Source organism: Leguminivora glycinivorella, chromosome 16 (genome assembly GCF_023078275.1).
Source record: "Leguminivora glycinivorella isolate SPB_JAAS2020 chromosome 16, LegGlyc_1.1, whole genome shotgun sequence".
Classification (NCBI taxonomy): domain Eukaryota; kingdom Metazoa; phylum Arthropoda; class Insecta; order Lepidoptera; family Tortricidae; genus Leguminivora; species Leguminivora glycinivorella.
Window position 1 is genome coordinate 18,701,472 of NC_062986.1, and position 17,680 is coordinate 18,719,151.

The 17,680-nt window shown below is 39.2% G+C and overlaps 1 protein-coding gene across 1 annotated transcript; it reads right to left on the minus strand.

Moving 5' to 3' along the window:
- Positions 1-1,586: 1,586 nt before the first annotated feature.
- LOC125234792 lies at positions 1,587-3,376 on the minus strand. The gene is made up of 4 exons (XM_048141193.1): positions 3,236-3,376; positions 2,958-3,133; positions 2,375-2,494; positions 1,587-1,718 (listed from the first exon to the last, which is right to left on the minus strand). The coding sequence occupies exons 1-3, from the start codon at positions 3,327-3,329 to the stop codon at positions 2,429-2,431; spliced, it is 336 nt and encodes a 111-aa protein (XP_047997150.1). The 5' UTR covers positions 3,330-3,376; the 3' UTR covers positions 1,587-1,718; positions 2,375-2,428.
- Positions 3,377-17,680: the final 14,304 nt, after the last annotated feature.

Sequence of the window (17,680 nt, forward strand, 5' to 3'; positions counted from 1 at the left end):
AGTACTATTTGAGAATCCAAATATAGGTACACTTTTGTATCAAATTTTAACTTAATGATGTCATACACCTTGTGTGCCAGAATTGCTAAAAGCAGAGCGCTATTGAGCTCAGCACGTGGTGTGGTCAGTTTTTTTATTGGGTTCACGCGTGACCTTGAGCATAGCAAGTCTACTGTAACTTTATTGTTATTATCAATAACTCTCAAATAAATGCAACATCCATAAGCGAGGTTAGATCCATCGGCAAATCCAAAAATTTCAATGGATTTTGCATTTTGTGTATCTATATTTCGATTGATTACAATATCTGGCATTTGTGTTAGGCTTTCTGCAAAAGCTCTAAAATCTTCATTGAGCTTGCCAGGCAGTTTGGAGTCCCAAGATGGGACTTCAAGCCATATCTGCTGCATTAGGAGCTTTGCCTTTACCACAATGGGTCCTGCCAAGCCCAATGGATCAAACATTTTACTTATAAAGCTCAATGCTTTTCGCTTTGTATAATTTTCAATTAATTCTTGCTTGGGAGAACTTATTATTAGTGTATCTTCTGATAGGTTGCACTTGAGACCTAATGTTCGTATAAAACCAGTTTCCTTATTTTCGGAAAAGTTTACCTCTTTACTTTCCATTTTGCAATTTGATGGCAGGTCAGTCAAGAGCGAACTATCATTTGCACACCATTTATGTAGGCTAAAGCCGCCTAATTTTAACAATTCTATTAACTCGTCACGAGTTTTAATGACAGTGTCCCTATCATTACAAGTTATATTAGCATCATCAACATATGTGTTGTGAAGCAACACGTCTGCAGCCAGAGGAAAACGCTCCTTATATCTATAGACCAGTTCGAGTAAGCATCTACAGGCTAGAAAACTACTACTTTTGAGACCATAGGTCACGGTCTGAAGCTGCAAACATTGTACTTCTTTGTCGGGGGAATCCCTCCATAATATATTTTGTAACGGACGATGTGATGGTTCTACCAAAACTTGTCTGAACATTTTACGTATGTCGCAATTTAATACATATTTAAATAATCTAAATAAGATCAGAATGCTAAATAAGTCATTTTGTACAACTGGACCATTCAGAAGTACATCATTTAATGAAACTTTGCTTAAGCTTGGCATTCCTCCTTCAAAAACAATTCTAAGTGGTGTACTTGAACTTTTCACATTGATCACAGGGTGATGTGCCAGAAAATATGTGGCTTGTGTATCTAAATCATATTGTGATATAGGGATGCTAATTGCATGACCTAGCTCTAAGTACTCATCAATGAAGGACTTATAACCTCTATATAGAAGAGGATCCTTGGCAAGTCTAACTTCCAAACTTTTAAACCTTTTTAAGGCACATGTGAGTGAATCACCCAATTTTATTTCTTTGACATCCTGTTTGAGAGGTAAAGCTACCTGAAATCTATTATCTTTTAGCACAACTGACTCTTTAAATATTTTTTCTGCTAATTCTTGTTCAGAATTGGCTTCAGTGTAGATTTCAGGCACCTTCTCGGTTTGCCAAAATTGTGAAATTGACTGCTCTAACTTATTGAAAATTAAATTGTTACCGACATGTTTGCAACAAACCGCTGCTGTAAGATGAGAGGAGTCAGCTCGTTCGCTGTTACTCACTCTCCCAGCTACAATGTAGCCAAAACGTGTGTTATGGAGGTACGGACCACCAGGCTGTGCCAGCAGTTGGTCTCGCAGTAAATTCTGGAAAAACAAGTGACTGTCTAAGAGAATGCCAACGGTTTGAGAGACATCAAAGTCCTCATCGGCTAATTTAACATATGGAGGTATGGTAAAATTCTCTTTGTTAATCTTAAATTGAGGCATTTTACTTGTTATGCTACTGGCTACATTGCAAGTCACTGACAACCTAAAGTTGGTTGCCGTTGCATAAACATCAACAGTTGTTTGCAGCGTAGAGCTATTGACAGAGTTGAAGACTCCACCAACTGTTTCATGTATCTCTTCTAAAGTGCAGCCAAGCTGTCTAGCTAAATCAGTTCTTATAAGAGAAACTTGACTACAATTATCTAATAGAGCTTTGGTAAAAATAGCATTACCTTTTTTATCTATTAATTTAACCCTAACACTAGGTAGGAGTATATCGCATTTTGCCTGTGCTAACAAAGCGACTTGGCTGGTACTTTTGTCGGGAACGACATCCTCATGTAACAATGAGTTGTGTTTTTCTTTACATACTGAGCATTTAAAACTAAATAGGCATTTTTTACCATAGTGCTCATTTAAGCAAATGTTACACAATTTATTTGACTTTACATAGTCTTGACGTTGCATTATGCTTAAAAGTTTGAATTTTGGGCATAGGTGCATCTTGTGCAAATGAGAGGAACAGTACTTACATTTTAAGCTTTTTGTAGATTGTTTGGTAGAACCATCACTTGTCGCAGCGACTACTAAGCTGCTTCTCTTGGTTGGGGGTTGCGCCTGGGCAAGGGTTTCCAGTGCCGCAGCCCGGTCCTCTAGAAATTCAAACAAATCATTCAACTTAGGTAATTCCAAACCTTGCTTTTCTAAATGGAAAGCTCTAAGGGTGTACTGATCAATCTTATGCTGTAACACAGTCATAACAATTAAATCCCAATGTTGCACTGGAACATTCATGTTCTTAAGAGCACCTAAATGCTGTTTAGTGTTAATAACTAAATCCCTAATTGCCACTGAAGACGTTTTATTCATATTTGGCAAATCTAAAATGGAAGTAATATGATATTGTATCATTTGCTGCTTATTGTCATAGCGATCGGCTAGTAACTTAAGCGCTACTTCGAAATTTTCCTCATTTAAAGGTAAATGTTTAATAATATTTAAGGCTTCGTCACATAAGAGCGAACGAAGGTAATAAAACTTATCGCACTGCGATAGTTTGGGATCTTTTTTAATTACACTGTTATAAAGTGTTATAAAATCATTATATTGACCTACCTCGCCGTTGAATTTTTTGATCTCAATGCGTGGGAGCCTTTGGTATCCGCCGTAACCGGCCTCTTGCGCAGGTCGCGCGAGAGTAGAATCGACACCAATAGGCATTAACTGCGAATTGAGATATGCAGCCATCTCAAAGTAAGCAGCTTCCACCGTGTCTATGACCTCTTTGTCATCTGGATCAATCAATGAAATTTCTAAATTAAGTTCCATATACTCAGAGAATGTTTTAACTAAACGATCTCTTTTTTCTCTTAATAAATGTAAATCAAGGTTACCTGGATCTATGTTGTTTATGTAAGCCCTTAAACGGGTCATAAACCCTTTGGCTTGTCCTCTGGCTGCGACTAGTTTTTTCAGTGCATCACCCATTTTTTCTTATAAATTATGCTTATCACAATGTAATTGTATACAAAAACACTTTTCTGAAACACTGTTTGCACTTTTAATTATAGCGTATAGGCTTTTAAACGATACGAACAATAAAAACACTTGAAAGGCAATTTTTAACTTTGCACAAACAACTTTACCGTTATGACGCCAAATCGAAGTAATTGCAAACTGCAAATTGTTTTCTATTGCACGCAAAAATCACTATATCGCAGTCACCAATCACTGCTCTGCTGCAGTGCGCTCCGATTGGCCAAAACGTTCGGCCTTAGTTGCGAATGGCGTTTCGTTATCGCAGAGTTGGGTTGATGAGAACCGTGTCAACGAGAACTAACAGGGCGAGTCCACTTGAACGTAACGGACAAGTCTATTGTTCGAATGTGCTGGAACTCATGATTTAAAGTTATAATTTAAAGTCTATGTTTATTGTTTAACACCAAAATATTGTTTTCTTTAACAAAAGTTCACTAATCTTGTTAAAATAAGGTCACAAAATGTTCCTTGATGTTCAACGGCAGTAGTTACACGAAGTAATAATCGCTGTACGAAAATGTACCTTAAGCACTATCAAACAAGGCTCACGATTATTGTTCTAAAAAGTTTTAAATTTACGAGCACCGCACGTATTAGGCACAAAATAAAATGCCGTATTTATATCCCAAGGCAATGTTTAGCTCGGAGATTGAATGCACACTACACTGTAGTGTACGATAAGTGATAACACTTTCTTTGCACTGCAAAGTATCTTCTGATGAAAATCAGGTCCACACACCGTCGGTAGACAACTACCATAAGAAAAAGTCTGACTTTTAAACAATGAGCACTGCACACTGGCCTAAAATAAAACTATAGCTAGGCTCGCCTGACTTTTTAGACGATGATGGGGTACACAAATCGGGTGCACTGCACACCGACGATCCGCCACACGGTGACGTCACGTTGCATAGAATCTGCAACAGCTTCCACTCGCAGAAAAAACAGCTGGACCTGCGCGAACAACTGCACCGACCACTCCACGCACTGCGCGGAATTTGTTTTTAATGCGCTTAATGGCAATTTGAGTTGATAACGTCCACGGGTGTCGACAATTTGCCGACCGCGAAACACACTGTGTCCACGTAGCGTTGCTAACCGCGTCAATGCACTGCACTGTAACACCCGGCCCATAAGTCCAAATACGCGAAATTTAATTGTTCTCATTTGTTTTCCGACCGAAGGACCATATGTTGGGCGCAGGGATAGTTCTAGGAAAACGCCCACATAAATTTTTACAGTTTTTATTCCACTTTCCACACTGGTTCGACCGGGGTTAACGTTACAACTAAAAGTTCTATATCTACCTACTTATTTGTATATTTAAATGTACGGTATCGTACAGGGGTAAGTTATTTATTTTAAACCTTATTGCACATAAATAAAAAAAAATGTACAAATGGCGGACTTAATGCCTAATGGCATTCTCTAACGCCGTGTCTTGCGTGGGCGACGGTCGCGCGACCATCGCCGTCGCGTCTCATACTTCCATATCGATAAGGTTTGATTTCGTATGCATCGCATCGCCGTCGCGCGACCATCGCGCGACCGTCGCCCACGCAAGCCACGGCGTAAGTAAGCTAAAAAAGCTAGGTAAGTTATGTGCATAAATATTTGATGATAATCTTACTGAATGTTAGTTAATCAAATCATGTGTAATGTAATTTATGGATGTAATATTTAGTAGTATTTTTAAACTCAGTAACCATATTTGAGATGAACACACAAAATATGTACCTATATGGGCATTTGAACCTCGGGCATGTTTTTATTAATAGATAGCGTTTTCTGTCTTTATTATTTTGATAGATTCCATAATGTCATGAAAATAAAAGTCGCACTAATTCACAAACAACAATTTTGGCAGCCGCATAGGTGCAAGTGTTATTTTGACGACCGGTCTGGCGCAGTCGGTAGTGACCCTGCCTGCTGCGCCGCGGTCCCGGGTTCGAATCCCGGTAAGGGCATTTATTTGTGTGATGAGCACTGATATTTGTTCCTGAGTCATGGATGTTTTCTATGTATATAAGTATTTATATATTATATATATCGTTGCCTGAGTACCCACAACACAAGCCTTCTTGAGCTTACCGTGGGCCTCAGTCAATCTGTGTAAGAATGTCCTATAATATTTATTTATTTATTTATTTATTTATTTTAAACGTCAAACTTCTATGAAATTATGACGGTTACTTAACTGTTGTACATGAAAAGCTATCAAAATCGGTGTCAACATAGCTTGGTATAACTCTAGTACTGATTTTAGGTTTGTATCAGCAGATGAAAACACGTGCGGAATATGACACAAGTGTTCGAGCGCGTAATCTATGTGAAAACATATCTGTGGCACAAGGTAAGGAATTTTTATAGAAATGGGCGAACGTTGTGCTATATACGTGCTACGTTTACGTTTTATTGTACTGTGACGTAATTTCAACAAATGTTTTGCGGAAACTGGTTCAATGAGTACAACATTTTCATTTTAAGCAACTGACATTTTGAATAAATACCTAGTTTGAGAAGCGCTGGTAGCGTAGCGGTAAGTACGTGCGACTTTCGTTCCGGAGGTCACGGTTTCGAACCCCGGCTCGCACCAATGAATTCTTCGAAATTTATGTGCGAAATGTCATGTGATATTTGCCAGTCGCTTATGAAGGAAAAATCGTGAGGAAACGGGACAAATTCCAATAAGGTCTAGTTTACCCTTCGGGTTGGAAGGTTAGATGGCAGTCGCTTTCGTAAAACTAGTGTCTACGCCAAATCTTGGGATTAGTTGTCAAAGCGGACCCCAGGCTCCCATGAGCCGTGACAAATGCCGGGATAACGCAAGGAGGATGAGTGAGCATGAGAAACATGAAATTATTTTAACTTTTAAAAGTTTATACGGATACGGAACCCTCGGTGGGCGAGCCCGACTCGCACTTGGCCGGTTTTTTCAACGGGGAGACAGTTGAAGGGGTGACGAGTGACGTAGGCTACTTTTTGTTTTTTTATAACCCTCCTTTTCCCTAAAATGGGGGGTGGAAGTCAGTATGGAGCATTCCGTAATATTTATACATTTTTTATACTACGTCGGTGGCAGACAAGCATACGGCCCGCCTGATGTAAAGCGGTCACCGTAACCTATGGACGCCTGCAACTCAAACAGTGTCACATACGCGTTGCCACCCCATTAGAAACTTGTACATTCCCTATTAAACATGTAAAATCGGGTAACTCGCGTAAAATTGTCGAAGGTCGCTCGACATGTTTCGGGAGAGATGTTTCGGGATACCATCGGCATCGCGCGTGCTCAATGAAAATGCTCCTCGTTACGGAGCGAAACATGTCGAGCGACCTTCCACAATTTTACGTGAGTTACCCGATTTTACATGTTTAATATGTCAGTGACTCACGATAGTTTTATTATTAAAATTGTACATTCCCTATTCGAATTGAACGCGAGTGAAACCGCGGGCAAAAGCTAGTATACTATAATTATGTACATTTCACAACTGCAGACTCCAAATAATAACAAATAACATAAAGTACCTCGTATACGGGAATTTGTTAACCTCACATAAACCGGCAAAGTTGATTTTGTACGCAAACAGAAAAGTTTTCTCATTATTACCTGCCAGTGGAAGATAGCAATATATTCACGTAAATCAGCAAAAAACAACCCATTTGCTGGATATCAAAGACAATTAACCTTAATAAGCTTGGCAATATATGAGTATTACCATAGACATATATAAAACCACTATAAAACCGTATAAACAGATAAAAATCTAAGAAAAAACGTACCTCAGTACCATACAGAAAAAGGTACGGTGACCTAGATGGCATTAGACCTTTGGGGTACGCTCAGCTAGATGGCGCTAATATTAATATTTGTCATTTTTAAACATAATAATTATCAAGCTAAAAATATGGGCCAAATTGTCTAAACTGAGGTTCAAAAGTTTTAAACCTGTGTCAAGAGATTGGCAGTCTATGCACTGTGATTACACATTTTACTTCGGCGGTAACTCTCTATAATACTCGATCCTCTTTGGTATTACGTACGTATATATCCGTACCTATTTTTATTGCAAGGGAATCGAATATCAAGAAATCAATTGAATTAACTATTAGTAATAACATAAAACTATGACTAAGGGTCACTCGCTCATTCCGGGGTAAACTAAGTGCGTTTTCACATTATCCGATCCGAGATCGGAAGTCGGAAGGATTTAAAAGGAAGTATCAAAGATGGCGGCGTAAATATATGGGATATCGGTCCGACATCGGATATCGGATCGGATAATGTCAGAACGCACTTAGCACTGAGAGAAATTTGCATTGTGAATTTAACAAGTTCGTCTTGTTGCGGTTTATCCGTTAGAATCAGCCAAACGTATGTTTAAAACAATATGTGTCAGGTTGTTCTTATAAAATCGACTTGTTGATTCAAATATATTGCCGATTCAAATGACAAGTAGCTTGTTGTTTGAACCAAAGAGCACGTAGGCGCTATTTTAACCAAAAAACTTGTTGAACGAACATGAAAACTGGTTGTATTTTCTCTCAGTGTACTCTGAGTTTGAATTCTTGACCCAGAGTTAGATTATACTATAACAACACAACACAACACTGAGGTAGTAGATAGTAGATGTAGTGTAGGGACGCCCGGCCGGAGGCAGGCGGGCTGTCGATCACTTGCTGTGTTCATTCAGCCCAATTCCCTGGAGTTGGAGCTGCAGGTTACTGTTCCGGCAGCATTCCCACACTTCCTTCTTCAAATCTTCTTGTTTTCCTGCAGAACAAAAGGACATCTTTTAGTTCGACATCCTTGAGTTCTTCTGTTTTTAGTCTATCTCTACCAAATGTATTGTATCGCGTTGCCGCATACATACTACATTCCGCTAACAAATGTAGGCTTGTTTCCTCCATACCACAATGTGGACAGGATTCGTCATCTCTTATTCCTATTACCTTGAGGTGTCTATTGAGAGTGTTGTGCCCAGTAATTATACCTGTCAACATTCTCAGACTGCTCTTACCTAGATTCAGCAGATACCTGGTTCTTCTTTGGTCTATGCCTTTGATCATCATCTTCGACTGTCTGCATCCAGTCTCGTTCTCCCATTCCCTTTGTGCCTTTGCTTCATTGACCTTCTTGACCAACACTGAGGTAACAGCAGGCGAAGTGAAGTCCACAATCCGCATTGAGCTAGCGTAGGAACTACTTGTTTAGCCCGAGCCCTCTCAAACATAAGAAGAGACCTATACCCAGCGTATACAGAGTGGAGCCTGTAACAAAGGCGAAGAATTGAACTCTAGGCTATTCTCCTTATACTGATCAACATTTGTTCGGCGACTTTTAAAAATAACTTGTATTTTGATTTTTATCACCCTTGAAAGTTTTTTCTAAGAGGTAATGTATTGCGAATTATGTTAAGTCTAAAGTGTGACAGACAACGTCAATGACAACAATAATGGCGTACATTGAAGCTAATATTTATTTTGTATGAAAAATTAAAAATTTAAAGACTTCATAATTTTTAAAAGTCACTGAACATTAATGTTGATCAGTATAAGGAGAATAGCCTACAGTTCAATTTTTCGCCTTTGTTACAGGCCCCACTCTGTATAGGCTCAATTATGTACTCGTATTTATTTATTTAATATCAGGCGGTCTTATCGCCTTTGAACGATCTCACTTGGCGGAATAAGAAGACAAGATAGTATGAGACAAGGTAGAGAGATATGCATGTCCTAAATTATATTAAGTCCACCTTGTATACCATATTTTATGCAAAATAAAGATATTTGATATTTGATTTTCATATTTGAAGAAGACTTTTGCAAAATAACTAGTATATACTCTGTCAAACAAGTAAGTAAGTAAATATTCTTTATTGCACCATTTTACATGTTATAAATAAACAGAATGTTGAGTGAGAGTATAACTAGGTAACAACGGTCTTATCGCTAAAAAGCGATCTCTTCCAGACAACCTTGTGGTAGCTGGAAAAACGGAACAGAAACAAAAGTTAACAGACAGTGCAAGAACAATTAAAAAAATATAGACAAAAAAAATATATATATATAGTCTGTCAGTAAATAAGAACAAAGAAACTATATGCATCCTTTTTTTAGGGTGCTAGAGAAAAGAAGCTACATTAAACATTACGTTACCTTGAAGTGTTGCAAGAGTTTGGGTCTTCATGTACTCAGCAGCCCTGTAACTTCAATAAATGGATTAGGTGGAACAGCAATAACGCAACCCATTCGAGGAACTGTCAACTTAACCTTTAGGTCAAGATATGATCCTAATCGTCAATATACTATCGAAGCGCTTGTTTTAGACGAGATCACGCCTGATTTACCTACCTGTCATATTGATCAATCTACAACTGATCTGTTTGATAATTTACATCTTGCAGATGACTCCTGGGCGATTCCAGGTGAAATTGACGTACTTCTTGGTGTCAAGTTATTCACCAAATTGTTAATGTCAGAGAAGATTGAAAACAAACCTGGTTTTCCTGACGCCTTGGAAACTACACTGGGGTACATCATATTAGGCGATGCTCCCGCAGTAAACACTTCCTACTCAGCAGCAGGATATTTTACTTCAGTTGATGTGGGAAATCTAATGCAAAAATTCTGGGAAATTGAAGATTTAGATGGAGGCGTGATTTATAATGCTGACGAGAAAAAGGCTGAAGATATATTCAACAATACAGTCAAGCGTTTAGAAGATGGACGTTACGAAGTAGCACTCCCATTTAAATTGGAACCAAGCAATTTAGGCGATTCTTACAAGACAGCCGAACGCCGGTTTTTGGCACTTGAAAGAAAATTCCGCGCAGTACCAGAATTAAAACCCGCTTACGATGAAGTTATTCGTGAACACATTGATAAAAAATATTTATCTGAAGTTCCAAATGATAAGTCTAATGCTGCTTATCATATACCCCACCACGCAATTGTCAAAAATGACAGAACTACTACAAGGGTTCGAGTGGTGCTGGACGCTAGTGCACAGACCACAAGCGGTTTATCATTAAATGACATTCTTCACGCAGGACCAAGTCTTCAAGCTGACTTGTTTTGCATTCTACTAAACCTAAGATTGTTTGCTATAGCTATTACGTCTGATGTACGTCAAATGTATCTGTGTATTGACGTACGGGGGGAGGATCGTCCTTATCAGCGTATACTTTATAGGTTTAATCCTGAAGAAATTATAAGAATATTTCAATATAATAGGGTAGCTTTCGGCCTACGCAGCAGTCCCTTTCTAGCGCTGCGAACTGTCAAACAGTTAGTAGATGATGAAGGCGACAAATACCCACTCGCAAAAGAAATTGCATCTCGTGATGTTTATATGGATGATGTAGCCAGTTCAGTTATTGATGAACACCAAGCTGTACAAGCGACTAAAGAGCTGCTGGATTTATTCTTAAAGGGTGGATTCCAACTAGCAAAGTGGTCGTCAAATTCTGAAGCTGTTCTGAAAGAAATACCAACAGAGCTACATTTGTCGAAAAGTGTCACCTTCGACGATGATACGACGTTGAAGATTTTGGGTCTACGTTGGTATCCTGGTGAAGACGTATTCAAATTCCAGGTTAGTTCCGATGACCGACCGTGTAGTAAAAGGAACATTTTATCATCGGTAGCTCGACTATTTGATGTTCTAGGCCTGGTGGCTCCTGTCATCGTGTACGCTAAGCTTCTAATAAAGGAGTTATGGCTTTTGAAAATCGATTGGGATGAATTGCCACCTGATCATATTGTACGCCAATGGCAACTGTTCCAGAGCGAACTACCGCTGTTATCTCACATTAGCATTCCCAGACATATAGGTGTTATTGAAAGCTGTTCATTAACTATCGTCGGGTTTTCAGATGCTAGTGAAAAGGCTTATGGTGGAGTGGTTTATGCCTATGTCAGCTTGCCTAATAACGACAGAGGAGTTATTAATTTAATTTGCGCTAAATCTAAAATTTCACCTGTAAAGGTTATAAGCCTAGCAAGACTGGAATTATGCGCAGCGCTGCTGCTGTCACAACTAATAAAAAGGGTGGTTGACACATACTCGACCAGATTCAATATTGACTCTGTGTTAGCCTTTTCCGATTCAACAGTAACACTCTGTTGGATTCATTCGTCGCCTCATCGATGGCAAACCTTTGTGGCAAACCGTGTTACCAAGATCCAAGAGAATTTGTCAAGTAATCATTTCTACCATATTAAGGGAACGGAGAATCCTAGCGACTGTCTGTCCAGAGGTTTAACTCCATCTCAACTAGTAAATCATCCTCTATGGCTTTCAGGCCCTCCGTGGATGAAGTTTCCGAAAAAGGAATGGCCTGTTCAGCCGTTTATTCCAGATGAAGTCAATGTTCCTGAAGAAAAAACGGTTTCCTTAGTGACATGTGATAGTTCGAAAAATAACATAATTTATGAATTGTCTAAACGATTCTCTTCATGGATTAAATATGTACGCACAGTTGCCTATATCTTGAAATTCATTAAAAAAATATCTATAGGTCCTATTAATGCTGATGACTTAATAGCAGCCGAATTGGAAATAGTGCGAGCTCTACAGTTTATTTTAGTAGACATATATTAGATTCGACCTTGAAGAAGGGGTTTGTAAAGGCCTTTACAAGCCTGAAGCCGTTTATTGAAGATGGAATCCTACGTGTTGGAGGGCGTCTCAGTAACTCTAATGAAGATTACGATTATAAACATCCTTTGTTATTGCCACGTCGTGATCACATCATTAACTTACTGGTCGATTATTATCATCGACGCCATTTACATGCAGGACCTGAAGCTCTTATATCTATTCTGCGACATCGGTTCTGGATTATAGCAGCTAGATGTATTATTCGTCATCGGATTCACTTATGCAATTATTGCTTCCGAATCAAGCCAAGGGCTAACTGCCCAATGATGGCAGATTTACCAGCATGCAGGGTAAATCAAGTTGAAAAGGCCTTTATACATACTGGCTGTGATTACGCGGGTCCTTTGTATTGTACACCTGTCCGACGTAGAGGTGTGAAGAGTCAAAAGGTCTATTTATGCCTTTTCACGTGTCTCACGACGCGAGCCATTCATTTAGAACTTGCAACTGACTTAAGTACAGCAAGTTTTATGTCGGCATTTAAGCGCTTTTTATCCAGACGCGGTCCTGTAAAATATATGTACAGTGATAACGGAACCAATTTCCAGGAGCCAACACATATATGCAAGAGCTTCATGATTTTCTGGGAAATGAGTACCGTGAAGCTTGGGAAAATGAACTAGCTGCCAATCAAATAATTTGGCGGTTTATCCCTCCCAGCGCTCCACATTTTGGAGGCTGTTGGGAAAGTAATATCAAATGTGTCAAATCCCACTTGTTTCGCACTATAGGTAAACAAATATTATCATTTGAAGAATTAATGACAGTTCTTAGTCAAATTGAGGCTTTGTTAAATTCTAGGCCACTATCCGTGTTAAGTTCTGATCCCGCGGAACCTTCTGCTTTGACACCGGCTCATTTTCTTCATGTTACTCCTTTAAATTATCTCCCAGCTGCGTCAATTGCGGAGGTAACCTCTGATCATCTCTTACAAAGATATCAATTATTAGATCGCTTAACGCAATCATTTTGGAAGAGGTGGCGCGATGAGTATTTGCACACGCTTCAAACCAGACAAAAATGGAATACTCCTTCTAAGCCTGTTAAGGAAGGAACAGTTGTAATCATTCTTCAAGAAAATGTCAGGCCTCTACAATGGCCGTTAGGTCTTATAACTCAGCTCATTCCAGGCAGGGATGGTATTGCCAGAGTTGCTTTGGTTAAAACAAAATCTGGCATACTAAAAAGGCCTTTAGTCAAATTATGTCCTTTGCCTTCTCAGTAATTATATATTATATTAGTTATTAATCTTAGGTTATGTATTAGGCCTAAATTGTTTATGTTATTTTAATTTCTTTGAGCAATGAGGATGCTATTACGTAATTATTTATTTTAATAACTTTTGAAAGCTACTTCTTTCAAGGCCGGGGGAATGTTTGCGCCTCAATTCAAAACTTCTTGTTAAAAACCTATTATGGCCTCCTCGTCGGGTGTTGTCAACAAGGAGTTGAAATAAAGAAAAAGGTGACAGTAACGTCAGTGTCACGAAAGAAAAACTCGAAATTCATGTGTTGCGAAGATTGTGTTAATCATATATAATTAAAAGGATCCTAAAATTAATATCTAAATTCAACCAACTAAACCCAAAGTCAGTGAGAACACTCGCCAAGGAGCAAACCAGTGACCTAAATATTCGGTAAGTTATTCCGCAGCCCCATATTTTTGGTCCTTCGAACCGGATTTTCTAAATTTATTTCTCAATAAGTAATCCTTGTTGCTCACTGATTTAAATTATTTCCTTTAACTTCCTTTATTTAAATTGTTTTATAAAAATGTTCCCGTTTATACATCGTGTTACTTAAGGCACAGTCATACTAAGTTATTGTTATTTTCTGTGGCTTAATTTACGCGGAGCGCGTGGGACTATTCATCGCGTTACTTATATTCGTAAATTTCAAATAAATTTTCAAAATTTGTTTTTGACATTTGTCATTATTTTCACGGGAAGTTTTATAGCGATCTTCGTAACATAATATCGGTGTATTTAAGTTATTAATACATTAAACTAAACTGAATACTACGGGTAAATTATTCCTAAAAGCCTCAGTTTTTCTTTTACTGTAATTAATTATATTTTCGCGAAAGTTACACTTGTGTTAAGATATTACACAAGCGGACCGTTCCTACTTATTTAATTTCCTTCGACTTGTATTAAGGTACTATACAAGTTGAATATTATTCGTTATTATTGGTGCATCTTAGGAATTTATTCATATTTCTCGTGCTGTCATAGTAACAATTAGGTAACCATGGCAACTAGACTTAAGCTCGCGGAAGCAAAACGTGCTCAATGTTTCATGCGTTTGCAAACCATTTTCGACATGATTCCAAAGCTAAGCAGTGACAAGAAGGCTTTCTCTCAGTTCATCGCGCAAGCTCGATTGGTCGATCAACTAAGGAAAGAATTTATAGACTTGATGGATGAAGTCAATCTTCTGAACTTGGAGTTGAACCCAGAGTACATCGTCAACTACAGCGCAATGAACGCGTTTGATGATATCTACTGCGTAATAAAATGTCAAATTGGAAAAATTGATGCACCTTCTCAGAGCACCCCGACATCCAGGGATTCGAGCCATTCCTGTAAGGACAACTCCATTAAAATCCCAAGGATTGATCTTCCGTCTTTCGATGGAGATATTCAAAATTTTCCTTTCTTCTATGAAACATTTAAACGTGTTATTCATGAGAATAAAAACCTTACGGATTCTGAGCGTGTTCACTATTTATTTAGTCATCTGACAGATAAAGCTAAGTCGATCTGTGCTGGAGTAATACCTGCCGCAGAAAACTATAACACAGTATGGGAAGCATTAATCGCGAAATATGATGACAAACGCGCATTGGCTACGTCATATTTAAACCAGCTGTTTTCGATGAAGCCTGTCAACGTCAACGGTCCTTCGGCATCTACTTTAGAAAAAACAATTGATTCGTTTGCTGCTACTATTTCAGCAATAAAACAACTCAAGCTCGAAAACTTAAGTGATTTTATTTTCATTCACCTGGGTCTTAAGTTATTAGACTCGGACACCACCAAGAATTTCGAGATGTCTATTCGGAATTCTTCTAAGATGCCTACATATGATGAATTCATTTGTTTCGTTAGAGAGCAAGTAAAGATTTTATATCGGACATCGCAACGAGCGCCAACTAAGCTTGAAAGCGTATCCGCTGCCAGCACTAGCGGCGTGCGAGCTCCACTTCCTCGGACGCCCCAGGCGTATATTAGCACGCAAGGGCATAAGGACGAAAACCCATGTGCTTTGTGCAAGAGTAATGATCACTCGCAACTCTATAATTGTAACTCTTTCGTGAAACTCACGCCTAACGAAAAATTTAATTTCGTTAAGGAAAATCACGCGTGCACTAATTGTCTAAACACGCACCATACTGCATCAAAATGTTCCTCATACAAAACCTGTCGTAAATGTAAGGGAAAACATCACACCATGTTGCACTTCGATAACTCAAAACCCGCATTGAATAGAAACGAGTCCAAGTCCTCATCTAAAGATGATAGTGAAGCTAGCACAAGTTCATCAGTTAAGGACAACAGTGCCTCTGTATGCACGCATTCGGCATCGGGACAGAATAAATCACCCTTGACGGAGATTCTCGCCACTGCTAAGGTACTCGCTAGTGGACGTAACGGCAAGGACAAGGTTTTGAGGTGTCTGCTGGATCCAGGATCTCAGAAACATTAATGTAGCTCTGTTGGTATTTCTTTCAGAACAGCTCCACTTCCTCGGACGCCCCAGGCGTATATTAGCACGCAAGGGCATAAGGACGAAAACCCATGTGCTTTGTGCAAGAGTAATGATCACTCGCAACTCTATAATTGTAACTCTTTCGTGAAACTCACGCCTAACGAAAAATTTAATTTCGTTAAGGAAAATCACGCGTGCACTAATTGTCTAAACACGCACCAGATACCTATAGTTTCCTTTGTTCTTATTTACTGACAGACTTGTTTGACAGAGTCTATTTTCGAATTAAACCGGTAAGGAAACGCGAGAACGATCCTCACAACCGCTCGCCTATAATCGTACTACTAGCGCCGCATGGCCAATTTGAGAACTAAACATAAAAACTAAAGCATACCACTAGTGCCGCATGGCCAATTTGAGAACTATGTAAACATAAAACTAAAGCATACTACTAGCGCCGCATGGCCAATTTGAGAACTAAAGCACTGTCTATGACAGCTATTGCATTTAGCCAATCATCATCCTCCTTGCGTTATCCCGGCATTTGCCATGGCTCATGGGAGCCTGGGGTCTGCTTTGACAACTAATCCCAAGATTTGGTGTAGGCACTAGTTTTACGAAAGCGACTGCCATCTGACCTTCCAACTCAAAGAGTAGCTAGACCTTATTGGAATTAGACCAGTTTCCTCACGTTTTCCTTTACCGAAAAGCGACTGGCAAATATAAAATGACATTGCGCACAAAAGTTTCGAAAAACTCACTGGTGCGAGCCGGGGTTCGAACCCGCGACCTCCGGAACGAAAGTCGCACGCACTTACCGCTAGGCTACCAGCGCTTCTTGCATTCGGCCAACATCAAACAATAATATTTTCTGGTGCCTGAGGCTGGCCTCCAGCCTTCCAGCCTCAGGCACCAGAGGACTTTGGTCACTTTTTCTTTCATATGTGTAATTTATTTCGGTTTTAATTTATATACATAGTAGTGTGACTACTTTAAGACAGCACCAGTTGAAATATTTTCAATAGATTATAATTTAACTTGTGTTCATTAGAAATAATATTTTCGTTTAATATATATTGATTCCCATTTTCAACCGACTGAACCTACAGATTTGTGAAACATTTTCGTCCATGTTTTATCTCGATACACCCGTCTTTAGAATTCCAGAGCTAAGCTAGTGGACAGAAAATGGCGTCCTATTGTAAATCCGACACTCATACACAATAGCTGGGTACGTAGCAAAATACACAAACGCTCACGATAATATCTTTTTTTTTAATGAAATAGGCAGCAAACGAGCAGACGAGCCACCGCCGCCCAGTTATCGCTGCCCCCATGGGCAGATGGTGATGATGTTGCTTATGTATGTCCATACATAAGCAACATCAGGGGACCCATTTATGCGTTGCCGTCCTTTGAGAACCCTAAATACCTGCTTCTTGAAGAACCCCATGTCATAGCGCAAGGGAAGCACCTCAGAAGGTAGCTCATTCCACAACTTGCACGTTCTGGGCAAAAACGAGCGGGAGGCCGTTTTTGTAGCTATCTGGGTCATTTTTTTACAAAGTTGTCCTCCCTTTTTTTGGATTTGGATTTTTTTATGTGGTTTCCACTCATAATCGCGTGACAAGGACCGCAGCTTTGCAGGCGTGGTCACTACTAGGCCAGACCGGTCTTCTCGATCGACGTCTTGCGTCAACGATTGTCATTTGGCTAAGCCGGCTGGGGAGTAAAACCAACTACGATTCAATTTTAGACTCAATACTATGGCAATAGAATTCACAACTTGGAGTACCTATTCTGTGTCTTCTGGATTTATATTGGTTCGGTATTATTTGTAGCAGTATTCGGTTTAGGTCGAAGTATTTGTGTTAAGATTTAACGTTTTTCTCGGCTATGTGTTATGTTGTTATGTTATCTTT